Raw genomic sequence first — 26,312 nt, 5'->3', positions numbered from 1 at the left:
GACAACAGGTTTGACAGGTGTGGGGATAGAATTGGCAGGACTTGGTAAAAGGTTATATGTGGTGGGGGAGCAGAGGTAAACATCTAAGATGACTCAGATGTTGCAAATCAGAGTAACCAGAAGAATCAATGGTGCCTTTAACAGAAGTAGGGAAGTCCAGGGTAGGAAAGGGTTTAGAGGGAGAAGACAAGTTAGAGATGCTGACACAGTAGCTACCTAGAGATAGATAGATAGATAGATTTGAGAGTTATATGCATAGAGATGATAATTGAATCTATGAGAGTCCATGAGAATGTGAAAAGGCAGAGCCTTGGAGGATATCCATGCTGAAGAGGCAGGAGGTAAATGATAATCCAGCAAATGAAACACAGAAGTTATTATTCAGGTAGGAAGAGAACCAGGAGAAAGCAGTGCCATATAAACAAAAGGAAGAAAGAGTATTCAGGAGGAGGGTGGTGGTCAGATATTCTGAAGCTAATAGGAGAAGGACCAAGAAACTTCTAAGGCGCTAACTTTTTCAGTAGGTGGGATTTAAACCAGATGGCACAAGGTTGAGAACTGACATGTAAATGAGGTCAATGGGGAAAATTACTTTTTCTGAGAGTTTGAAAGTGTAAAGGTAAAGGCCATTAGCTTGAAGGGATGGCAATGTGAAGTGAGAGCTTCTGAAAAATAGAGAAGGACCTGAACATGTTTGGAGATAGCGGAGAAGGAGCCCGTAGATAGGGAGAAAGTGAAATTGAAAGAATGAGATAGAATGGTCCAAGGGAACAAGCTCCTGGAGGAAATAGGAGGCCATGAGATCAAGAGTATAAGTACAGCCGTTGGCCTTGGCATGGAGAGAGGTCACTTCTTTCTCAGAAACTGAAACAAAGAAGATGACATCACAGAGTTTTGAGGTATGGAGTAGGGGAGAAGAGAGAGCTTCCAGTGGATGCAATGAGGGTCCAATGGAGATTAGACAAAACGAATTTGTTGTTGTTCAATTGTTTTCCAATTCTTTGTGACCCCATTTGGGGTTTTCTTGGCAAAGATACTGGAGGGGTTTGTCATTTCCTTCTCCTGCTCATTTTACAGATGAGGAGACTGAGACAAACAGGGTTAAGTGATTTGCCCAGGGTAACACAGTAAGTTTCTGGGACTAGATTTGAACTCAGGTCTTCCTGAGTCCAGGCTTGGCCTTCTATCCACCATGCCACCTAGCTGCCCATAAGGTAGACTCAATAGGCTTCCCACAGAATTTGAGCAGGAGTAGGGAAGGCATCTTAGAAGTGGATGATCTGGCCTTGAGGCTTGGTAAGTGCTACTGTGTGTTTAGTCCTTTGGTAGGTGATGTGACAGATACCAAGGTGTACACTATACAATTCCTGCCCTTTAAGAGCTTACAGTCTAGTTGATAAGGTAGTTCATAAAAAGATAACGAACAATATTAGACAAGTCATCAACATTAATTCTAAACATGGTAAAAGTAGTAGTTACCATGGGAATTCAGGGGATGGGGAGATAGATCTCTGTGAGTTTGGGCCGAGTTTGTCATTTTGTTCTCTTTCTGTCTTTTTAACTGAAGGAAAAATCAGACTGGTTTTGGAATCTCAGTGCCATCACTTTTGGAGGAGGCTGAGTGAGCAAGAGGATTCCTTTCCCCTCCCCCCCCTTCCCTCTTCCCCCTCTCCCCGGCTCCAAGATTCCTTTGTAGTGGCTTGGGTCCAAATCAATCCTAGGAGGCATTTTTGTGGTGGGTCTCCTGTCTTATGGGTGAAAGCCTGAGGGAGGAGAGAGAGGGAGAGAGAGAGGGGGAAAGAGAAAGGGGGGGGGGAGGGAGGATGGATGCCAAAGGGAGCAGGGACATAGAGGGAACTGTTGGGTCTTCTAGAGAGAGCCCTATTTCTTTGAGAACAACAGCCAGTGGGATAGAATGAATCAGCTTTATTCTAATTTTCCAGTGTATTTTTTTTTTGGCCTGCATCTTACATGGTTCTTCCTCCTTTCCTCAGGCTTTTGTGATAGGTGGAAAAGCTGTATTTTAGTGGGGAGAGTGTTGCCAAAGACATCAGTTTTGATTGTGGGGTTTTTTTTTCCCCAAGAGGTCCGACAGCTGGAGGTGCCCCTTCCCCCACAGGGAGTCTAGGGAGTCTGTGGGAAACCATGGCAGGAGAATAGTCCAAGTGCAAGTTTGCACCCATTTACCTTGATCCCTAAGAAATTCTCCAGATCTGTTCCCTTCCTCCCTACCCCCTTCCCCCTTCCCCCTTCCTCCTCCCCACACACTCCAGGAGCTGAGCAGCCTCTGGATAGCTTTGAGAGAGGAAACATTGCTGTCCCACCCCTAAGGTCACCAACCTTTTATGGAAGGCTTTGGAAAGAGGTTAAAGGGAGTGAGGGAAATGGCAGTGTGCCTTAATGGTCAGAGCAGAAGTTTGGGGAATTGGAGCTGGTGGAAGAGTGGGGGAGGAGAAATGAAATATTTGGACCTAACACTTCAGGGAGTCTTTCCCAGGCCAGAATTGAATTAGTCCCCCCAAATCCTCCTGCAAAACTAGGAAAATTCTGCATAAATGCAAACATAACACTTGGGAGTGTCATGAAAGAAGACAGAATGCTCAGGGAGCTGTAGGGAAAGTGGTTGTCTGTGGCAGTGGCAGTGGGCAGCTGAACATGGTCTCCAGAGTGAGGAGAGCTTTGTTAAGACTTAACTAGTAGGTTTCCTTATCCATCAACATTTTGCTGCCAGAATATTACTGATTCCTGTAGAATCTCATAAATCTCTATTTAAAAAGAAGTTGATATGGGGAGACGCTATTATTTCTGAAATTGCATTTACTTACCATGAAAGTTTATGGCTCTGAAGTTCTTGTTTGGATCAACTTCTTGGTGTCAGAACCAGAGTCCAATCTTAGAGGAGCTAATGATCAGTCTTAGAGTCTCAGCGGGTCATTTACACGATACCTTACATTGTTTTATCATTTGCAATGTACTTTTATATCTATTATGTCATTTGATCATCTCATTAGCACTCTGAGGCCAGGTTGGCAGGGCAGAGATTAGTATTTTCATTTCATGAATGGGAGAACTGAGGCCAATAGAAGGCAGGTCTTTGCCCCAGGTCACACAGTCATTTAGAGGCACGAGTAGAATCTGGCTGGGTCTTTTGGTTCTTAGTCTGATGTTCTTTGCCTTCTGTTGTTTTTCAAAGACCTCAAAAGTTTTGGAGGAAATGAAAAGGAAAAAATGAACTTGGCAGATGCCAGCTGCCCGGATTTCTTTGGAGGTGACTAATGTTGAATCCCAAATCATGGAAGGGTGGGTGGCATGATAGCATTTGTTCTCTTATCCCTCCAAGGACTCTTTTGAAGCCATAGTTCAGAAGCTCAGAGATTTCCCTTTTCCATCACAGGAGCTTGGTACTATGGTTTAGTAGAACGAACAACTGCTTTAGGGTTCAGTTCCGGGGTGGGGATAATCAAGAACTAAGTGATCTGGAGATGAAGTTGTCAGCCAAGGAATCCAGGGAAGAGTTCCCTTTCCATTGCTTTCCAAGCCTCCTTATGGGCCAACAGATTAGCTATCATTACCACCTTCTTCATGGCTGCAGGCAGAATGGGGCATTAAGCCTTGACCTAAGAATATTTCTGGGATCAGAGACTATGGTGTCCCATCCTCCATATGCCCATCACATAGAATTAATTAGTGGCCCTATTGGGTCTGGGAACTAGGAATGTCTAAAGTTTATTTCTGCCTTGGCCTTCTCTTACCCCCAACTCCCGCTGTGAGGGATACCACCTCTTCATTCTCTCCTGGGTTAAAATGAGGATAGCAGCCATTCTCCAAAGTGGATCATCACTGAGCTATGGCCCCCCACCTCCACATGGTCTCGCCCATCCCACTGCTGCCTGTCAAATCCTTGTCTAACAAAGCCCCGAGCTGGTGATGCCTATAAATAGACCATGTATACATCAGGCTAGGGGGCCAGACTGCACTGTCTCTGAAGCCCTGCCCAAGGGAGATGTCTGGTTTCCCTCACCTAGACAGACCAGGAACCACTGCCTTGCTAGGGATTTGGACAGAGGCTGTGCTCACCCATGCTGGGGGCTCTGGGAGGAGGGGTCAGGGAGTGGGCCCTGGGTGTCTTTACTGGTCTTTGCCCCAGTTGCATTAATACTGACTAATCAATCACAGTGGGCCAGGTAGGAGTCACTTGGGTGAAGGGGGCCCTTGACTCAGTCAGGCATCAAAGGGCTGTTACCACCTCAGCCTCACAGGGAGCAGGGGTAGGGATCAGTGGGTCTAGTGACAGGTTTGATTTGGGAGCAAATAAAGTGAGGGCTGTAATAACAATAAGGTGTGCATGGGGAGCATCATCTGAGTTTTCCTCTAGGTCTTTTGTCTCACAACCAGCATTTAAAGTATTGAGGTTAGTGTGAAGAGGGGAGGATGGAGGCTCCTCTGGTCTCAAACCTTGTTGCCTTTTCCAACCTTGTCTTAACTTCCTTCCACATCTCATCTTCTGGCTTTGATACTTACTGGCTGTGGGACCATGGACCCAGCTCCTTCCTTTCTTTGGGTCTGACTTTCCTTATCTGTAAAGTGAGTAGGTTAGACTAGACAGGTCTTTAAGATCTCTTCTGACACTAAATTCTATGAACCTCTAAACTTCTCTCTCCCCAGGCCCTCAGCAGCAGCCTGTACAAGAGTGCATCTCCCTATGGCTCTCTCAACAACATCGTGGATGGGCTCAGCTCCCTCACCGAGCACTTCTCTGACTTGTCTCTCTCCTCTGAGGCCCGAAAGCCCAGCAAGAGGCCACCTCCCAATTACCTTTGCCATCTCTGCTTCAACAAGGGCCACTACATCAAAGATTGCCCCCAGGTAAGAACCAGGTTGCCCAAGCACATGACTAAGGCTCCCAACCTCTCAGGAGGACTCTGGTCTAAGTTCATTGGAAAAATTAACCTCTCACTGTGGAGGGGAAGGAGACATCTGACCTTGAACATTGCTTACTTTCAAAAATGAGTGTCTGGTGAAGCTTTCTGCTTTTCTCCAATATTTGCCTTTTCTTTTTCCTCTCCCTCCCTCCTTTTTCCTTCTTCCCTTCCTTTCTCTAGTTCCTCCTTCCTCCTTCCTTCCTTCTTTCCTTCCTTCCTATCTTCTTAAGAAAGAAGTTGTCGGTGTGTTAGAGGTTGGTGTAAAGATGATTGCATGCCCCATTTCCAGTTTGATATTGGGTGGAATTGGCAAGTGTTGTGTTGCCACACTTTGCGGAGAAAGGGAGAAGTTTATGGGTTTGAATCCTGGGATTCCTGGTCCCAAGGTCCTGGCAAAGAAGGAAGGCCAGAAAAAGGCCCCTACTAGTAAACTTGTCCCAGTTGGAAGACTTGAGACAGAGATTCTAAGTTCCCTGAACCTAGGAGAAAGGTGATGGGGGAATTTTTTCCAAAGCCTTCCCTGGCCTCTTTTTTTCCCCTTTACCCCTGAAAGATCCATGGCCAGGTTTCCTGTTGGCTCGAGTTTCCATTTGGCCTGGCCAGGGGGTCCAGGCCCTGGTGGGAGGGGAAGCTGGCAAGCACTGCAGCCTCCTCACCACTCTCCCAAGGCCCCCGCCTCCTCTCAGTCACAGGGAAGGAATGTGGGGCGGGTGCCAGGAATCCAGATGTGTTCAGTTGCGGTGTTCCCCATATACCTCAGCTGCCTCACCTCCCTGCTTCTTCTATCCTGCAGCCACTATTCTGGGGAATCCAGAGAGAATCAGAGGGTCTTCAAGGCCCAGGAAGGCCAGCCCTCTAGGGAAAGGGCTGGGCTGTAAGCCAGGGAGGCTTGCCTTGGATGCAGCAGGGGAAAGAGGGCTTCCTGGGAAGAGGAAAGTGCCTTTCTACTGTGTAACAAAAGGGAAACAGGCAAGGGGGTGCTTGGGAGTCTCAGAAGAGCTGTGGAATTAAATTCACTGTCCTCCATCCTCAGTTCCTTGACAGACTGAGTCTCCTTCCATCAATTGCAAATGACGTAGACTAGGAGGGAACGAGAGAGACTTTGCCTTTGATACTGGATCCTGGAGCTGAGCATGGATGCTTCCTGCCCGACACCAGAGAGAGCTCATTTTGTCACTTTTTGCACAGCTCAGCACCTGGGCAGTCTTCTTAGCTGAGTCCATAGGTGTCAAGATTACTTGATTGTAAGAGTTGGTGTGGGGATTTTTTTCCTCTTCTTATCTCTCACCCCTGGTTGCAGCTATGGGTCTGCCCCTCTGAGAAGCCCACAGAGAGACCTTGACTTTGACCTTGGCCATGGCCCATTGTGACAGGTAGATGAGGAGCAGAGTTCTCATCCACCAGGGGTTACTAAATCACTGATGAAAGAAGTGAGTGAAGAATATCTGTTCTCCAAGATCATTAACTCCTAGTTATTCCCAAGTGGATTATCTATTTTAGGGGTAGGGGGATCAGTGACAGCTTTGTGTTCGAGCCATGTAGCTCAGAGAGTGCAAACTGCTCTTATTAGCACCAATGAGACAGTGAATTAACATTAATATTATTAATCAAGAGCTATTAATTAAAATGAATCGCTAAGTCAATTCAATTCATCAAATATTAATCACATGCAAAATTTTCAGTGGTGATTTCCGTGCCCACTTCTCATGTGGCTCTGGGGCTCATTAATCTCTGCTCTCTTCTTCTCTTAATAGGAGGGAGAGAGGACATAAGCAACTATTTATTTGGCTTTTATTAACTCTATGACAGGCTCAGCTTTTTGCCAAGCACTTTGGGGAATATAGAAACAAAAGACATAGCTCTTCCTTTTAAGGAGCTGGCAGACTATTGGAGGAGATAAGAACTAAATAGCCAGAATAATACTGAACATACCTGACAGGATAGAATTAATATAAAGTACTCACCCACCCCCCTCTATAGAGAATTTCAGAGGTGAGGGGAATCAGTGAGAGCTAAAACAGAATCAGATTCACAGATTACTAGAGCTGAAGGAGAACTTAGGCATCATCTAGATCCAGTATGTCACTTTACACATGACAAAACTGATCCGGGGAGAAATGAATGACTTGTCCAAGGTCACACAGCAAGTTAGGAGCAGAGCTAGAATTGCAGCCCAGGTTTTTTGACAGGTGTCTTTCCAGAATGGTAACACCACCTCACCAAAGATATGACTGCCTGGCTATGCTACCATCAGCATCAAGGTGGCTTGCTATGTTTTTTTTTTTTAATTTGGTTGTTATTTCATCGTCAACTGTCCTGATGCTGGAAGACAGCTGAGTCAGCCAGTGTAAAGGAGGCAGGAATGCTGGAGGACTGTTAGCCATATTCCATTTAAGTCTCCTGATACTGAGGCAGCAGAAGGGAAGGAGAGTGAGGATACAAAGTACCCATCCCTGCTTCAGAAACCCTGTAGCAGTAGTGGATGGTATGGACTCCTCAGCTCCTGATTAGAGTCTCCATAGCTGGGATGGTGGTGATGATAGGTTGAGGCCTGGGCATCCCCACCTGGGACAATGTGCTGAATCTTTGGTGTAGGTGGGATAGACAGGTGTCTACATGGCATTTTTACATTCTAGGGCACTCCTCGGTCTTCCTACATGTAGTCTTTCCACTCCAATCCATTCTTGGTAGTGCTATTAGATTCTTCTTCCTCGTTCACAGATCAGCTCATGTCACTGCTTTGCTCAAAACACTTCTCTGGCTTCCTGTTTGCTATTTGTTACACTCTGTTCATGTCCTGAGCTCTCCTGGTTTTGTGGTCACTGGTCACCACACCTGCCATATCATTTCCTCCCTTTACTTACTTATTTTTTCTTTTCAGCTCAGATCTGTGATGTCATAAGAATAACTAGGATTTGAATAGTGTTTTAAGTTTGCAAAGGGATGTACATACATCATCTCATTTGATCCTCAAGACAATTCTGGAAGGATCCATCCGTGGAAGGAAGGCCCAGTGAGGAAACTAACCCCCCACAATGCAATTCAGCATTTGTTTTGCAACTCATTGTCTTTAGAGGGTTCCCTGGGGCAACTTGCCCAAGTGACTTGCCCAAGGACTCACAACCAAGATGGCAAAATCTGAACTCAGGTTCTCCTGACCAAGGCTGAGTCTTTATGCAATGTGCTATCTCTGCCTTCTTTACTTATTGAGATCAAGCCCAGGTCACATGCCTTCTGCTTCATGAAACCTTATGATACCCCAGCCAGAGGTGGTAGCTTCCTCCTCAGAACTAATAGTGCTTTGTCTCTCCTTCTCTTCGCTCATTATGTTTTATGTTGTATTATAGTTATATGCTACAGGTATTTGTATAGAAGGCAAGAAAGGTATTTTATTTAAACCTTTGCATTTCCTCTCAACGCTTAGCGCAATGCCCTTGGCACATAGTAAACAGTTACATATTTTCCTTCAACAGACAATTGTTAACAGTTGTTAGGAAGTCTCCCTCCCCAAGTCATAGGGTCTAAAGACACTCTACCCCACCCCCTCACAACTTCAAATAATTATTGAGCCTCTTCTGGTTACAGGGCATTGTATCATTAGAGAATCCCTGTGAAAATACAAATTTCCCTGGTTGGGGTAATATGGTTGCGCCATTATCAGACATTAATACATTAGTGTGAATTAGTTTATTGACTTCTTTCCAGCTTTATGATTGAAAAGAAGGTAGGGCAGAGGGGGTTCCAGAGTATCAAGCACTGGCTGGGGAGAGCTGGCTTGCTGCTAGGAGCAGACAAATGGTCCTAAGCATTCAAAGGGTATTGGGTGCTTGAGGTGGGTGTAAGAGGGCATGAAAGTCGGGGTGGGAGGGTGCTAAAGACAAAGCTTTATAGTCTTGCAAGGGGCCGCTGCTGACTGGACACACTGCATCGTAAAGAATGGATCTGGCTAAACTCTGGCTAGTGTCAGCAGGGACCAGTGAGACCTGGCTAAAGAGAAACTTCTGAACAAACAGCCAGAATTTACAATGTTTCCATCGTTCTACTGGCTCTGGTTACTTTTTAGCACTTGGTGAATGTGGAGGAAACCACTCTGAGCCCAGTGAAGAACCAAAGCTCCCCTGTATCTCTTCCAAAGAGTGAATTTATTACTTGGCCCACACCAGCAATGGCCAGAGTTTGGACTTTGACTGTAAGCTACGTAAATGCAGCCCCATGCACTTAAAAAATCCATTGGGGTTACTGAAACACACAGTGGGCAGAGATAACCCAAATAGTAAGGGAGTGAGGGAATGCAAACACTCAGGGTGTTAAACCAGGCCTCAGCCTAGGGTGCCTCTTAGAGACCTAAATGCTAGTGTAGAGTATGTGCATGCGTGTGTGTGTGTGTGTGTGTGTGTGTGTGTGTGTGTGTGTGTGTGTGATGGGAGAGGGGTCCTCTTAGGGTGATGTAGACTAGACACACCTGTGTGTGAATGCTATCAGGATTCCTGAATGAATTTACTGTATCATGGGAGAAGAGGATTTGACTGAGTGAGGATCTGGCAAAGAGCAGCTGCCTTTCTTTTTACACAGTTGTTCTGTTCCTTTTGCATCTCAGGGTGGCAACTGTCTAGGGGTACAGCAGGATTATGGGGGTGGGTTGGTTTTATAACCTCATTTCAAATGTAAGCTGCCTGGAAGTCTGAGACATCAAAGGCTCCTTCCCCGACATCTGCATTTCAGAATCTTGCTCAACCTGCGAACAGCTGGCTCTTCCTAATGCTTGGCGGGCCAGCCTGTAACTTAGACAGCTTCAGTATACAGAGGGAGCAGGGGCCTTGGAAACCACAACTGGAGCATTTTGCTCTGAACAAGCTGTCCTCACAGAGTACCAGACCTATGAGTGTGTGCTTGTGTACATGAGTGTGAGGATCTTTGGCATTAAATAGGAGTGTGTGTGTGTTTGTGTAAGTGTGTGTGTGTATATGAGTGTGAGTGTGAGTGTGTGTGTGTGTGTGTGTGTGTGTGTGTTCATGCACCGATGTGTGCATGAAGAGAAAGCTTGAGGTGAAGCAGACTGAAGGGCCCTTGGGGAGTGGCTTGAGGGGCCAGGAACAGCTTAACTGCCGGGCAGAGGCAGCCTGATGTGGACACTGCCGCCATTGTCCCTGAATTCACCCCATATTCCCTATGGATACAGTGACCATGCCCTCTGGACTTTTTAAGACAGGCCTGATTTCAGATATTCTGGTCTAGTTTTCTCCAGAAGTTGTGGAAATGTCCTGTGAATCCCGCTTATTTAGGAAGCAGGACCTGAATGAATCGAATCAGTAAACATTACAATAAAAACCCAGAGGCCACAGAGGTTTGCTAATGACAGACTGAAGAAGCATTCTCAAGAAGACACATGTGTTTTATGTTCCCCCTATAGCTAGGTATGCACTGTCTATGGGAGTCATGCAAAGCATATTTTGGAACAGTAGGATGGCAGAGATGCCATCTGCAAACACCACACTGTGTGTGCTAAGATCAAGTTCCCTAATTTCATGGATACACCTAAAAAACTAATCCTTTGTCAGACCAAGTTTTCTGAATTTCGGATCAGGAAACATGGTCCCTATGCCTATGGAAGATATTGTGCTTTTCAAAAGATGAGAAAAGGCATATCATGTGCAGGGGGTGGGGGTGGGAAACCCCTTAAAAACCCCAAATCACATTGCTACATTCATGATTCTGGGAGGGAAGAGGGTGCAGAGGCTGTGTGGCAAGAAGGATGGTTTCAGAGAAAGAATTCTTTGGAACTGAGGAGACATCCTAATATGAAAATATCTGAGTGCACACCAGGGGGTTGAGGGATGAGGGATGTAATGTTTTCTCCCTCCCTCTTGGTCACAGGATGCTGCTGTGTCCCCTGCTGCTTTAAGACTTACGCCGCCGGGCTTCTCACTAGGCACTCTGCCCTTGCATTTGTGGGCCTGGATGGTTCTGTCTGGGTGGCTTAGTGTAGACAGGAAGGGATGGGAAGCAGAGTCTGACAGTTGTCTCACTCTGGGTAAGTGGTAGTTCTCTGCTTTTACAGAAGGTCTCTGTGACCCAGGAACAGATTCTGGAGCACCACTGTACTAGTTTTTAGAAGGAAAGTGGGAATTTGGTCTAGAGAGCAGGGTTCTTTTTGTTAGATTGCTATGTATGCATTTACTGTGTGACCTTGGGCAGGTCACTGTTAAGGTAGTCAGGGCAATTCTAAGAATTACTATTTTGAGGACACTGAAGCTCAGTAAGGTTAAGTGACAACCAAGATCATACAACTAGTTAGTGGCAGAGCATGGCCTAGAAGTGGGGTCTCTTTATCCTCAACCCGAGGCTTTTCCTTCAACCACTTCCTTAATTTCTACCTTGTTATTTTGTTCCTGTTAGAATCCGAGTCCCTGGGGTTAGGGTACAGGGGGTGGGGTGTTCAGCAACTTTTGCCCAGACCCCACATCCCTCTGCCAGTGTTCTCCCTCCACCCTCCACCCCCATCCCCAGCCAAGTCCTCAGTCAGGCGGGGCCAGCAGCCAGATGGCAGGATGCCCAAACTCCCTGAGCAAGGAAGGGGGAGGGGAGTCTCTGGCCCAGCAGTCCCGCCTGCTCGCCTGCCCCCTCCTTGGCCAGCCATCTTTCAAAGCTTGTTTACTCTTTCCAGGGAGGCATCCTTTGGGGTTTAGAAGTATATCCCTACCCGCCCCCCCCCCCACACACACCTGTAGTACACATTTGTATGTGTGAGCATCTGCATGTATGTATGTTGGGGTGGGGAGGGGGTGTTGGAGGAGAGTTTCAGAAGAAGGTCCCAGGCCACTCCAAGGGTTTAAAGTCCCTCTTGTCCCGAGGGAAGCAACCATTCCTGATTCAGCATGCTTGAGGCCACTAATGAAATCCAGATGTCAGACACAAAACAATAATCTCTCCCACCCATCTGGCAGATCAAGTTTCTTGGAGATTGCAAAAGAAGAAGAAGGAAAAAAAAACCAGGGAGAGATTCCTAGAACAGCTAAAACTTTAGAATTAGGCATGTAAATACTTCCAGGACTCTTGGATGCATGGGGTAGGGGGGAGTGTGTGAAAGGGCGGGGGAAAGAGATGGCTTGGGGAACAAGGGGGATAAGGTATGAAGGGAAAGCAGACAGAACAGGGAGAATCTGGCATATTTACTCCGTCCCCTTCCCTCGCCCCACCGACTCTGAAGGCTTTTTATATCTCGGTTTCTTGGGATTCTCTGTCTGCCATAGTCTGTCAGGAATTTCTGTCTTTGGGATCTGGGCCTATGTTTCTCCTTCAGGATTTTATGCCTCTCAGGTATCACCAACTCTTAGGTGTCTGTGTGTGTGTGTGGCTCTCTCAGGGACCATTTCTGGGGCCCGAATGAAGGGAGGTGGAAAATTTCATTGCAACTCTGAGCAATTCTCTTGGACCCAAAGCAGGACAAATATGCTGGACTCCTAAAGATGAGAGATGCTCAAAAAGAAACTACAGAGGTCAGGAAAGAGTTCGGTAGAGCTTATACCCAAACCATGCCAGAAAAAGCCCACTTAGGTGTTTCAGGAAAGGCAAACACACTTCAAATTATATCTGCCTATGTCTTTTGTTGCTGCCATGTTAGTTAGGAAGCCACCAGCACATAGACTATGTATCCATTAGATTGTAAACTCCCTGAGGGCAGGGACTATTTTTTGCCTTTCTATGTCTCTTTAGCACTCACACAGTGCCTGACCCATGGTAGGTGCTTAATAACTCCTTGGTGTTGATGTGTATAGCCTTTCCTCTCTCTCCAAGGCCATTCCTGGGCTGTTTGGGCGAGGTTCATGTAGGTGAAACACTTGAACTAGGTTGGGGGTCTGGAGGCTATACATGGCTCCCTTAAGCAAAATCCTCTGGGCCATATCTCTCCCAGTCAACCAAGTAGTGTGTTTGGTTGCATCTCTAAGAAGAATTTATTTTTTCAAGGGCCACAAATTCCTTCTTTACAGGATAGGGTACAACCATTGTCGTGCAGGTAGGGTGTCTCCCAGGACCTTCTGGAGCAGGGATCAGGGAAACATGTGCATTGAAGCAGGCAACTCCAGTTAACATGTCACAGGGCTTTGGGCCTACCTAATTGGAAGGGGATCGATGGCTTTGTCCCCTAGCTCCTAGGTGTCTCTTATTTATAAGGGCTCATGGGCTCTCGAGGTTGCTTGGAGCTTGCCAAAGATGAGCATCAGTGGCCTGAAGAGTGAATTGTGAGACCACCAGCATTGACTCCAGCTCCTCCAAGTACTGATTGAAGGAACAGGATGGTCATTTTGGCTTAGAGGCAGCTAGATGTTACAGTGCATAGAGCCCTGGGTCTGGAGTTAGGAAAAGCTGAGTTCAAAAATGACTTCAGGCATTTACTAGCTGGGCAAGTCACTTAACTTCCGTCTACCTGTTTCTTCAACTGTAAAATGAGATAATAACAGCACCTATCTCACAAGATTGTTGTCAGGATAACATGAGATATTTGTAATGTGCTTAGCACAGTACTTGGCACATAGTAGGTGCTTAGTAGGTGCTTGTTCCCTCCCTACAGTGTGCATGGAGGGGAGTAATGTTCAATAAGAACAGAAGGGTAGTTTATGGCCAGGTTGCAAAGGGCTCTAAGTGCCACACAAGCTGTTATAACCTCAGGCTTAGGTAGGCTAGGAAGGACAAGGTAGCAGAATATCTTTAAGTCTTGGGATTCATCTGTGGTGGAAAGCCACCAGAAGTTCAGATTCTTAAATACAGAGTTGAAAGGGCCATCATTCTCTCATTTTAGAGATGAGGGAACTGAGGCACAGAGAAATCAAGAGGCCAGTCCACTGTCACACAGCTAGTAAGTTTCTGGTAGATAGGCTTTATTCAAACTCAGGTCTTCCCGACTCCAAGCCCAGCACTCTATCTACTTTGCCACCTAGCTTGGGAGACTTTAGAGGTTCATAAGAGGCTTACAGTAAATTGTATCCCATAAACCCCTTTTATATTGACTAGTACTCACCCCCCTGGTTAAAATTGTACCTACCTTTCAGGGTGTCATATTTTTAAAAAAATCTTATTTTTATTTCGTTTTAATATCACCTTCATTTCAGAGTATATCTACTACTGCCACCACCCCCACAGTGCCCCATCCCTTTTAACAAAAAAGAAAGAGGAAAAAAATCATTTCAGCAAAACCAACCAATTTGTCAGCCCTGCCTGACAGAATATGCCCAGTTCCATACTGAGCGTTCCGTTCTAACACTCCCATCTCCCCAAGGCACAACCCAAGAACTCAACCCTGCTGAATTGGCACTTTCCAATCTTACCCAATAGGTGGTGCTCCCTGTGCCAGCTTAAATCATATTCTGATGAACTAGATGCCTTTGCCAGGGTGGACTGAATAAAGCAGTGCATTGTCCAGGCATACTCTGACCTCTGTCCTTAAAAAAAAAAATAATGCTTGTAAGCTACCGTAAGGGGGAGGGTAAACGACAATCTGAAAGGTATGACCTGTGTTTAAATCTGCTTGAATCTGCTACCTGTGTTGCTTTGGACAAGTCCCAACCCATCTGCACCTCAGTTTCCTCATCTATAAAATGAAAGGTTGGACTAGATGATTTCTGTCGTTTCATTTCTAGCTCTAAATCTATGTCTGCCAGCTCTGTGACTCCTCGTTCTCTGACCCAGAGCTTGAGTCTCCAGGCCAGTTAGTTGAATGCAAGTACTCTGATGGGATGAGTGTTACTGGTCCTGAGATTCCCTGTGCTGACTCTGGTGGGCCATACATAGCTGAGGTGCAAGAGGCAGTGGGTCTTATTTCTTCTAGGGCAGGAGAAAAAGTGTCACTTTATCTAGATATTTCATTAGATAAGCCTCCAAGAGGACCCAGTTGCCTTCACTTAGGCATGTTTCTACTGGATAAGGTCCTTTGGCTTTTCATGGATTTAGTCGGAGGGTGGCTTCATCCCATTAGAGAGCCTGGCTCCAACCCTGGGAAATGCTTTGTGTATTACACTCCTGAACTGCATTACTGTTGAAGCTGGCAAAAACATTGACCTTTGATGGTGGTGGGTTTTCAGATACACCCTACAGTTTGTCTCATGAGGCACCAATGATGCTGCCTTCAGTCAGGAATGGCATTTAGTCCACCAGCTAGCATGGCTCACCAGCCCCAACATCAGAAGGGCCAAGAAGAAGTCCTACAGCAACACCTGAGCCAGGAAGCTGCCTAATTCACCTGTGTGGCCTGTTACTTCCTTAAGTAACATCCTTCATGATTTGGGTGAAAGTGGGGCTCCTGGGCCACCTGTTACCACAGGTGCCCTTCCCTGACATTTCCCCCTGCCCCCTCTAATTAGCATTGCCTTGCTGAATCTGCTCCAGCTCTGTCAGAAAAAGGGCAGCATATTTAGATGGCCTCTGTGTCTGAGGTCAGCTTTGTAGCCCCCTCTACGGTGTATTTGCCTTTGGAAGGAGGGGTGCAGCCAGGTGTTCAGTGAAGCCAATAAGATGTCACCACCCCTGCTCCTGAAAAGGCACAGTCAGAGCCCATGTGGCTGTCCTGTGTCAACAGTAGAAGACAAGAAGATAAGCAGGAACTAAAGCTGGGGTAGTCCATGTTATCAGGAGGAAAGTGGGAAAAAGTTAATTTCCCAGGCTAGGACAGAAGGAACATACAATGGTGTTTGAGAGAGCTTGGAGAGATGATCTGCAGGGAAGCAGTAAACCCAACACCCAAAGTTAACTATACCTTCAATCCATCATAACAAGGGCAGGGTGACCAGGACGTTGCTGCAGGGTGCTGTATTTAGAGGGTACTGACAGCATGTATACTACTTCAGCAGCATAGAAATAATGGGACTTCCTCTCTGATTAGCAAGAATAATTAGTTAAAATAGGATGCCTTCAGAAGGTCGATGCTTCTTCCCCCTGGTGACCACACTCCAGGTGTGTTCTTTCCTCCCATCCCTGTGGCAGAGCATCTTTACTGGATCTTGGAATCTCTGCCTTCTTCCCTCTCTACCCCCTCCAGGAAAGAAAAAAAAAGAAACCCTAACAATTTTGTTTTTAAAAAGTTGATTTTAGGACACTTTTTGGGCTGCATTCCCCTGTTTCATTTTCTGAAGCATAAAAAAATGCTAATTGTTGCTCTACTTCCTATCTTTCCCCATGCTTCCCTGTGTGCTTTGTTTGAGCTGCAATAGCTGAGAAAAACTGGAAAGGCCCTTAAATATCACTGAGTCCAATCCCTTCATAGATAAGAAAAATGAAGCCTGGACAAAGTCAGGGCCTGGCTCAGCTAACAAGGGGCAGAATTGGGACTCCAAAGCCATGTTAGCAGATGTTTCTCTTTCAGATGAAGATAGGAAGGAGGAAGAGAGGGTGGGCGTCCAACCAGGGACCCATCACATCCACAGATTGACTGATATACTGACACAGTGAGTCCTCTTTGCCTCTAGGCATCCATATATTCCACAGAGGTTGGAATATATGCTCAAATACAATGTATTTGTCTGATACATTGTAAAGAAGTGAAGAATTTTTAGAGTTGGAAGGAATCTCAGTGGTTAATCAGTTTAATTCCTGCTTTAAAAGGAATCTTCTACAACATAGCTGTGAGTGGTCATCCAACACTTGTTTGGAGACCTTTTAGGGAGAGGGAGCCCACTCTCTTCCAAGGCAGCTCATTCTACTTTGAGACATCTCTAAATGGTGGGAAGTTTCTCCTGATCTCAACCTAATTTACCTCTTTGCAACTTCCACTTGGTTCTGCCCTCTGGGACCAAATAGAACAAATCTAAACCCTTTTCATTTGAAAGTGAAAGCAGTAGAAGGAGAGAGACAGGGACAGAGAGGGAGAGGGAGAGGAGAGACAGACAGAGAGGGAGAGGGAAAGAGACAGGGAGAAGGAGAGGGAGGGGAGAGAAAGAGAGAGTAAGAGAGAGAGATGTTTATTTTTCTGCCTGGCAAAAACAACCTTTCTTTTCTACCTCTATTCTAAACAAATCTCTGACTTCAGAATGACTACCTGCTTCCTTTCTCCTTTTTCCAAACCCGGCTTCTTATTGTTGGTGGTTTCTGGAAAAGGGAGAGAAGTGAAGAAAGGGAAGATAAGGGATGCCAAAATACAACCCATTCTCTCTTCACAATTTTATCAAGGAGATAGGCCTGGAGAGGTGAGAAAACAGAAGTCGATGTCCCAGTGAAATTTTTACAGTAATCTAGGTCTGAGGTGATTTAAGAGAGGGACCTTGGGATAAATAAGGAAACAGCACAAGAATGCCTAGTTGCCCTAAATGGAGTCATTTACTATGCCTGAGTGAACTATCTCCTCTGGGCCTGGCAGAACTGACTAATGTGATTGCTAAGCTATCATCAGTGATATTGGAAAGATCACTGAAAACAGGAAAGTTACCATAAGATTGGAGTCCAGATTTTCAAAAAAAAAGAAAAGAAGAAGAAGAATCTACAAATTATAAGTCAATGAGCTTGACTGATTCCTGGGAAAATTCTGGAATGGATTATTAAAGAAATGGTGAGTGAATGTCTAGAAAGAGAAGTGGTGATTGCAAAGAACTAGCATGGCTTTATCAAGAATAGGTCATTATAGACTAGCCCTGTTAGGATTACTAATTTAATAGATGAGGGAAATGCTGGGGGTATAGTTTACCTCAATTTTAGCAAAGTTTTTAATGAAGTATCTCATAGTGTTCTTATGAAACAAGACGGAGAGTTATGGACTAGGTAATAATACAGTCCTTTGGATTCAGAACTAACTGGATGGCCAGGATCAAAGATTAGCTGTTAATGGTTCAGTATCAATGTGGCATTAGGTCTCCAGCATAGTGCCCCAGGGATCTGTGCTTGGCCTTGTGCTGTTAAAAATGTTTGTCAATGAGTTGGATAAAACAAAGATGCTATGCTCATCAAATTTTGCAGAAGACACAAAGCTGGGTGAGCTAGCCAACACAGTCAATGACAGTCAGGATCTGAAAGGATCTTGACAGGCTAGGGAATATTGGATGGAATCTAATGAGAAGAAATTCCATAGGATTAAATGTAAAGTCTTTCACTTGGACACAAAAAATGAGCTTCCTACATATCAGATGGGGAAGCATGGAGAGACAGCAGCTGTTCTTAAAATACTCTGATTTTTTCAGTGGATTCTAAGTTCAACATGAGTCTGTAGTGTATTTTGGAAGCCAATGAATCTCATTTGATCTTGGGCTAAGAGGGGAATGGCTTTCAGGAGAATAACAAGTGGGTGAAGGACCTTGTGTCTGAGCCACCTGAAACTCTGTTAAAGGAAGTGGACATGGTTAGCCTAGAGAAAAGAAGACTCAGTGGGGAACCAATAGTTGTGTTCAGATGTCTGAAGCGCTGTCAGGAGGAAAGATTGGGTTCTTCTGCTTGGCCCTAGTGCAAGGAAGATGCTGTTTAGGCTTGATGTCCCTCTGACCAACCCTTGGTAGCTTGATGTGCCACTTTGCTCTCATTCTTAGGGTCTTTGCTGCAATCAAGGCTCTCTTACTGGGTACCACTTTTCTGAAACCAGAGCCCTAGCTAGATTTAGCATAGGTGTAGGAACAAGGAAAGAGTTGTCTACAAATATATCCCTAGTGGTAGACTGTGTTAGAGAGCTCCAGTTATGAAGTCCAGAATCCCCAACTAGGAGCCTCACACCCAAGGTTTAAAACTGAAAGGTGACTTGCTAACTCTCATGTTACAGAGGACACCGGAAGCTTCAAGAGTTTAAGTAATGCTAGAAAGTAGTGAAGACAAGATTCAAACTGATCCAGTCCTCTCGCTTTCCCATCAATGCTCTTTTCACAACAGCACAGAGAGCTCTATTCTCTGGGATTCTCTAACTTCATTGTCCCCTGGTAATTGGCTTGGGTTTTTAGCCAGCCTCAGAGTCCTGAAGATATGGGTTCAAGTGCAGTCTTTGATACATATTGTATGTATATATATGTGTATGTTGTATGTATGTGTGTGTGTATGTATGTTTGAGCCTAGGCAAATCTTTCACCCTATCAGAGCCCCAGGCAACTTCTTAATCCTGTAGATTATAGAACAGGTATCAGTGGTAGAGGGCATTTCCTCTTCTGGAGTTCCCTACATCAGCAAGTTCAGCAGGTCCAAACCAAAAAAACAAAAGCAAGCACAAAAACAATCCCTTCCTCCCTCAATAGTTTGTCCTGGTCTTCAAAACTCTAAATCAATTTCAGACTGAATCTGATTTGGAAGTGGCTCAGCCTTCTCTACCCTCCTCCGCCTCCCCCCCCCCCCACCCCAAAGTTGGGCTTTCATCTTGGGCTAGAAAAGATACCACATGTGGTCTTCCTACTTCTCAACTTCTCAGGATGATTCCTTCTTGTCAGAGGTTCTGGGAAGGTCTTGCTTTGGCTCTTTCAGTTCCCCTTACCTAGCCCATTTTCAAGTTTATGATACATATCACAGCCCTGAGGATCCCTTTACCTGGCCCTCCCCTCCCACATGATCCACTTTTTACAATCACTACATCATCACACAATTCTGCCTACAGGGAAGAGTTAAAGAAATGCAATCATGATGTATATAACCATTTCTTTGCAGAGAAAGAAGCTCATTTGGTCTGGTGTTCTCTATTAGATTGTAAGTAATTAGAAGTGAGACTGGGACCAGCTCTACTGTACTCACTTTTAAATTCTTGTTGTACAGTGGAAAAGAATACTGGACTGGAGACCTGGGTTCTTTTCCTTAGTTTGTCACTAACTAGAAATGTGACCTAAGATGCATCATACCTTTCTGAGCCTCAGAAATTTCATCTGGATAGGATAGAATGGCCCAATCTAATGACAAAAAAAAAATAATAAATGTAAAGTCCTACTCTTGGATTTAGAAGTCAACTGCCAGAGTCTAGATGTACAAAAATTATTTAAAAAAGTTCTGAGGGTTTTAGGGAGCTGCTTATTCCAAGTTGTCAGTGTAACATGGTTGCTAAAACAGCAAGTGGAACCTTAAGGCTGTATGGGGTGAAGCCCAGGGTCCAGACTGAAGAAGATCATGGTCCAGCTGCATACTTTGCTCTGGTCAGAGCCTATCTGGACTCTCATGTTCAGCTCTGGATCCCACAGTTTTAGGAAGGACGGTGACAGTCTGAATCGTGGGGAACATGACCAGTCTCGAGTGGAATGGAGACTGTGCCATTGGAGGATTAATTGAAGGATCTAGGAGAATTAATGGGGACTTGGTGTCTGTTTTTGAGCATCTGAAGGGCTTGCTCTGCTTGGCCCCAGAGGGTAGAACTAAGAGTTTTGAGTGGAAGCTGACAGAAGGCAGATTTCAGTTCCATATAAGGAAAAAGTGCAAAACAATTAGGGCTGGCCCAAAATGGAATGAGCTGCCTTGGGAGGTAGTGAGTACCCCATCGCTGATGGTCTTTAAGCAGAGGATTGGATGATGACAGGAAATGTAGAGAGTGGCACAGTGGTACAGTGAATAGAGTTCTAGGTCTGGAGTCAAGAAGACCCAAGTTCAAATATGGCCTCAGACACTTTCTAGCTTTGTGACCCTGGCAAGTCACTTAACCTCTCTTTAACTCAATTTCCTCATCTGTAAAATGGGGATAACAACAGGACTTACTTCCCAGGGTTGTTGTGAGGATTGAATGAGATAATAATAGTATAGCACTTACTCAGCAAAATTGAGCATAATCTTTCACGGGAGGAAATGGATATTCAACCAAATAGGGGACTTCCAAACCTTCCTGACGAAAAGGCCAGAGCTCAACAGAAAATCTGATCTTCAAATAAACCACTCAAGAGAGGCATTAAAAAAAGGTAAACAGGAATGAAAAAAAACAACAATGTGTTATTAATAAGGGCTAACTGTTTACATCCCTACAAAGGAAAATGACACTTGTAATTCTTGAGAACTGTATTGTTATTATATATATCAGGGCTGTCCAACCTTAAGTTTTTATTGAAACAATAGACAATATATTTTGATTTGCCATTTTAGTGAGAGCTCTGCCGTAGCTTGGCTTCATTTACTAAAGCATTTATGTAAATTTCTATGCTTGTAGGCAGGCTGCATAAATCGGCAGCCGCATTTTGGACAGCCCTGAAATATATATAACATATATATTATAGTTGACTTGATGTGATGATAAAAAATCTAATTAAGTAGTGAAAAAGGATTGTACTGGGAGAAGAGGAAAGGAGGAGGCAGACAAGGGTAATACATCACATGAAGAGGCACAAAAATCTATTCCAGTAGAGGGAAAGAAGGGAGGGAGATGAACATTATTTGAACCTTACTCTCATCAGATTTGGCTCAAAGAGGGAATAACATAATCAGTTAGGTATAGAAATCTAACTTACCCTTTAGGAAGTAGGAGGAGAAAGAGGAAAGAAAAGAGAGGGAATAGATATAAGGTAGAGAAGAAGTAGTAAGGTTAAAGGGGAAGAAAAGGGAGGGGACTAATAGAAGGAAGGGGAGACTGAAGGAGGCAGTGGTCAAAAGCAAAACTCTAGTGAGGAGGCAAAGGGAAAAAAAGATAGAGAAAAATATAAACAGGGTGAGGGGAAATAGGACCAAGATAAAGTCAAAATGGGCACATGATTTAGATATAAAGACTGATAGCAGAAAGCTGGGAAACAATTTTTACAACCAGTGTCTCTGATAAAGGCCTCATTTCTAAAATATAGAAAGAATTGTGTTGAATTTATAAAAATACAAGTCATTCCCCAGTTGATAAATGGTCAAAGGATATGAATAGGTAGTTTTCAGAGGAAGAAATTAAAGCAATCTATAGTCATATGAAACAATGCTCACTATTGATTAGAGACATGCAAATTAAAACAACTGTGAGGTAGCACATCACAGCTATCAGGTTGGCTAACATGACAAAACATGAAAATGATAAATGTTGGAGAAGATGTGGGAAAATTGGAACACTAATTCATTGTTGGTGGAGTTGTAAACTGATCCAACCATCCTGGAGAATGCTTTGGAACTATGTCCAAAGGGCTATAAAATTGTGCATGCCCTTTGACCCATCAATACCACTTCTAGGTCTGTATCCCAAAGAGATCATAAAAACAGGAAAACGACCCACATATACAAAAAAAAATTATAGCAGCTCTTTTTGTAGTGGCAAAGAATTGGAAATTGAGATGTTCATCAACTGGGGAATGGCTGAACAAGTTGTAGTATATGAATGTAATGGAATACTCTTGTGCTATAAGAAATGATGAGCCAGCAGACTTCAGAAAAACCTGGAAAGACGTATATGAACTGATGCTTAATGAAGTGAGCAGAACCAGGAAAAGAGCCACATTGTACAATGACTGACTTTGATTTAGCTCTTCTCAGCAGTGCAAGGATCTAAGACAACTCCAAAAGACTCACAATGGAACATGCCATCCACATCCAGAGAAAGAACTTTGGGATCTGAATGCAGATGGAAGCAGACTATTTCTTCTCCTTTTCCGTTGTGCCTTTGTTTCTCCTTTCTCATGGTTCCTCCCATTAGTTCTAACTCTTCTTTACATCATGACTAATGTGAAAATATGTTTAATATGAGTGTGTAAGTAGTCTATATGAGATGGCACTCCTTCTTAGAAGGAGGGGAGGAAAGGGGGAAAATTTTAAACTCAAAATCTTATGGAAGTGAACATTGAAAACTAAAAATAAATAAATTATATTTTTAAAAATAGTATAGTGCTTAACACAATGTCTGGCACATAGTAAATGCTGTATAAATGTTAGCTATCATTATTCTTATTATTATTATTGTTATTAATTTGGATTCAAGTTTGACTAGATCATGGTGAAGGGGACTTCTACCTCTGAGATTCTGCTGGCCCCTCATCATGCTAATATTCTGCAATTCTAAGTCTACTCCAGCACAGAGGCAGGGGTTTCTATAAGGTGCCACACTAAAGATCTCTTCTAATCTGAAGGGACTGGGGGGAAACTGTGATCTTGAAGCAATTGAGGGTAGGTGGTTTAGGCTTGTCCTTGTTTTGCATCAGGAACCTGTGCTAGAAGGCAGGGAAAGTAAAGAAGCAATCCCATAAGTCATCATGCCATCCCTCCAAGAGCCTAGATGTAGAGAGTCAATCAGGCAATCCAAGCAACACCCACCCTGGCTTCTCAAGCCAGAACAGCTGCAGGGGTGCAGTGGGGAAGGGGGAAGGGCACAGGGGTTAGCTTTCATGACAGCCTTCCTGTCTGCCAAACTCCCAGCAGGAAAAATGCCATCTGGGGCAGTTTTCATATCCTTGGCAGCAAGTTTTCAGTGAGTTCTCCTTTTTAAAGTGGTCATGAGGCAGTGACTCTGGACTGCTTATCCCAAGCCTGGCTCTTATGCCTGTCTGAAAGCCCCCTTGCACTGTTACCCTTGAGCTGGCCAGACCACCTCATATAGGAGAGCTGAGAGAATCATCCTGCTGAGGACAGCGGCCTGTGCCTGACCCACTTGCTAATTGGTACCAGTGACCAAGTCAGGGTGTGGATAGAAAGTTCAGATCCAGCTTCCTCACTGAATCCTTCATGATCCTCCCCTGATTATAATGATCTTTAATTCTTCTAAACTCAGTACCATAGGGTTTGAATTTAACTAATAGATGGTGGTGGGAGTTCGAAACAATCCCTGACCTCAAAGAGATTGTAATTTAATGGGGAGTGGGGAGAGAAGAGAGTGGTGGGATGTGTAAATGCTAAGACACATATACAAATAATTATGATACAAGTTTGAATGTGATGAATACATCAGAAAGGTTGAATAGAAATTGAAGAAAGAGTCAAGGAGGGAGAGGTCCCTTCTATCTGGAAGATTCAAGGTAGGTCTCATGGAGTTGCTAGGCTCCATAATATTCAAGGCAGGCTTTAGGGAGATGCAGGAAGAAAAGGATTTCAGTAGGTGGAGAAATGGTTATTGGCAGCTTGTTGACCCCCTGCTTGACACCCATGTCCAGGAATGTGGGATGTCACGGGCAATGGCTACTGGGCAGGAGAGGCCAGGGTGAGATCAGGGAACAGCCAATAATCCAGGTTGGCAGGAACATAGAGTCCATGAGGGGAGCAGAGTGAAATGAAACAAGAAAGTTGGAGTCCAATTGTGGAAGCCCTTCAATGCCAGGCTCAGGAGTTTGAGTTTTGTCCCGTAAAACAACAGGGGGACTTTGAAGGATTTCAAGCAGGGGAGTGACGTACTCTGCCCTACGTCAGCAGAGTCCACAATGGAGGACTTTTACCACATAATGAAGAGGACAGGTAAGGACAGTGTGGCTTCATATTGGCATTTCTGGCTCACAGTGGTTCAGGAAGGAACGGGACTCTTGTTTCTTCATTAGAAGACTTCAAATAGAACCATCCTATCAGGCAAGATGGTGGCAGGCTTGCCACCATGAAAGCCGATGTGATTTAACTGGTGTTTTTACCAATTTGACAATATAACTAAGCATGGATCTCAGTAGGCACTTTCCCATGAGCACGGGTCTTCATTGCAGCTGTTGTGTTTTAGAAAACAATAACCTTTCTGGTCTGATTTTCTAAATGATCCAGAGAGAGAGACAGGTAGCATGTGGGGTGGCTTACCATTTTTTACAGATGAAGGAAATGAAGCCCAGAGGGGTGGGTGAAGTGACTTACTTGAGGACCACACAGCTACTTAAAGCAGAGATGAAAACCCAGGCCTCCTGATTTTTGATTCAGCATCATTTCCTCTACAAGCTCCTTTGGTATCAAAAGAAAAATGGCTGCTGGCTTGGGTAAGGCTTGTTGTTGTTCAGTTGTGTCTGACTCTTCATGACCCCATTTGGAGTTTTCTTGGCAAGGATACTTTGCCATTTCCTTCTCCAGCTCATTTTACAGATGAGGAAACTGAGGCAAACAGGGTTAAGTGACTTGCCTAGGGTCACACAGCTGAGGCCAGATTTGAACAAGTCTTTCTGACTCCAGGCCCAGTGTGCTATCATCTACTCTGCCACCCAGCTGCCCCTTGGGTAGAGGCACTGGGAACATATTTCATTTACCTTCCCCTCAATCTCTAGATCACACAGAACTCTTATTGCTTTGATTTCTTTTTTAATTTTAGTTGGCCTAAATATATTGCTTAGTTGTTCTCCCTCACCTGGGATTTGGTCCCAGGCCTGCATATGATGGAAAGGAAAATGATTTACCGGAAGGGTACATACTTGCCCAGGGAAGTCCTCCCTAACTCAGCATCCTCGGAACATCTTCACTGAGAAGTCACAGCCTGAGAGGGGGCTGCCCAGGCCAGAGTAAGGCTGGGAAATGGGTCTAACCATTGTCCTCTACGACCTCCAAGGTATAGGAGAAAGAGCACTGATTCTAGAATCAAGAGGATCTGAATTCAAATCCCACCACTAACACTCTCTACTTGTGTGCCCTTGAGTAACTAAATTCACCTTCCTGGCCTCAGTGTCCTTATCTCTGAAATGAGGGGGTTGGACTGATGCCCTCTGAGGTCCCTGCCAGCTCCAGCTCTGTGGCCCTATGAATAGACCCTAAGCCTTTCAGTCTCACATTTTTAACTCTTGCTCTTTTAACAGCCTAGAATGCTTTTCCTCTTCCTCTCCAACAACCTCATTCCTAACCATTGGTCAAGCTCCATCTCAAGTTCCACCTACGTCAGGAAGCCTTTATGGACCTCTTTGGTCCACACCTATCTCCCACTCTTCTGAGATCCTAATGCAAGCATGTCTTTATGTATTATATCCTCGTGGGGTGGGCCTCTGATGGCCACGGGAGTAGGTTCAAGGGTCACAGCTCTAAGCTGAACTTTGGACACCGTCAAGGAGCTGGACACCCACACAGTTCTGGGCTCCCACAGACCGCCCAAGACACATACCCCTTCCAAACTTCACCCCCTCCTACATTTTCATGCTTCTTACACCCTACTCTACACCAGATACTCTTCAATCCAGTGACACTGGCCTCCTCACTGTTCTATGAACAAGACACCCATGTCTCAGCTCTAGGCATTTTCTCTAGCTGTGTCACTCATCCTTTCTCATTTCTGTCTCCTGACTTCCCTAACTGCCTTCAAGTCCTGTATAAAACCCCATCTTCTTCAGGAAGTCCTTCCCAACACCTCTAAATTCTAGTGCCTTCCCTCTTTTAATAACTCCCTGTTTGTGCCGTATGTAACTTGTTCGTATGTATTTGTTTGCTTGTTGTCTTGTCTCCCCCATTAGACTGTGAGCCCCTTGAGGATGGAGACTGTCTATTGCCTCTTTTTGTATCCCCAGCACTTAATGCAGTGCCTGCAATACAGTAGGCAGTGAATAAATGTTTATTGACTCACATACACACACACACACACACACACACACACACACACACACACACACACACACACACACCCGACTTATGCTCTTA

The 26,312-nt window shown here is 44.8% G+C and overlaps 1 protein-coding gene across 1 annotated transcript in view; it reads left to right on the top strand.

The window, feature by feature from the left end:
- The window catches only part of ZCCHC24 (zinc finger CCHC-type containing 24), a 141,016-nt gene that overhangs the window by 11,955 nt on the left and 102,749 nt on the right, over positions 1-26,312 (top strand). Inside the window, exon 2 of the mRNA XM_036734791.1 lies at positions 4,666-4,866. Coding sequence (XP_036590686.1) covers positions 4,666-4,866 — 201 coding nt within the window. The remainder of the gene's footprint in view (positions 1-4,665; positions 4,867-26,312) is intronic.

Source organism: Trichosurus vulpecula, chromosome 8 (genome assembly GCF_011100635.1).
Source record: "Trichosurus vulpecula isolate mTriVul1 chromosome 8, mTriVul1.pri, whole genome shotgun sequence".
NCBI classification, from domain to species: domain Eukaryota; kingdom Metazoa; phylum Chordata; class Mammalia; order Diprotodontia; family Phalangeridae; genus Trichosurus; species Trichosurus vulpecula.
Note: the sequence above shows the minus strand (reverse complement) of the source record. Positions and strands in the feature narration are given on the sequence as shown.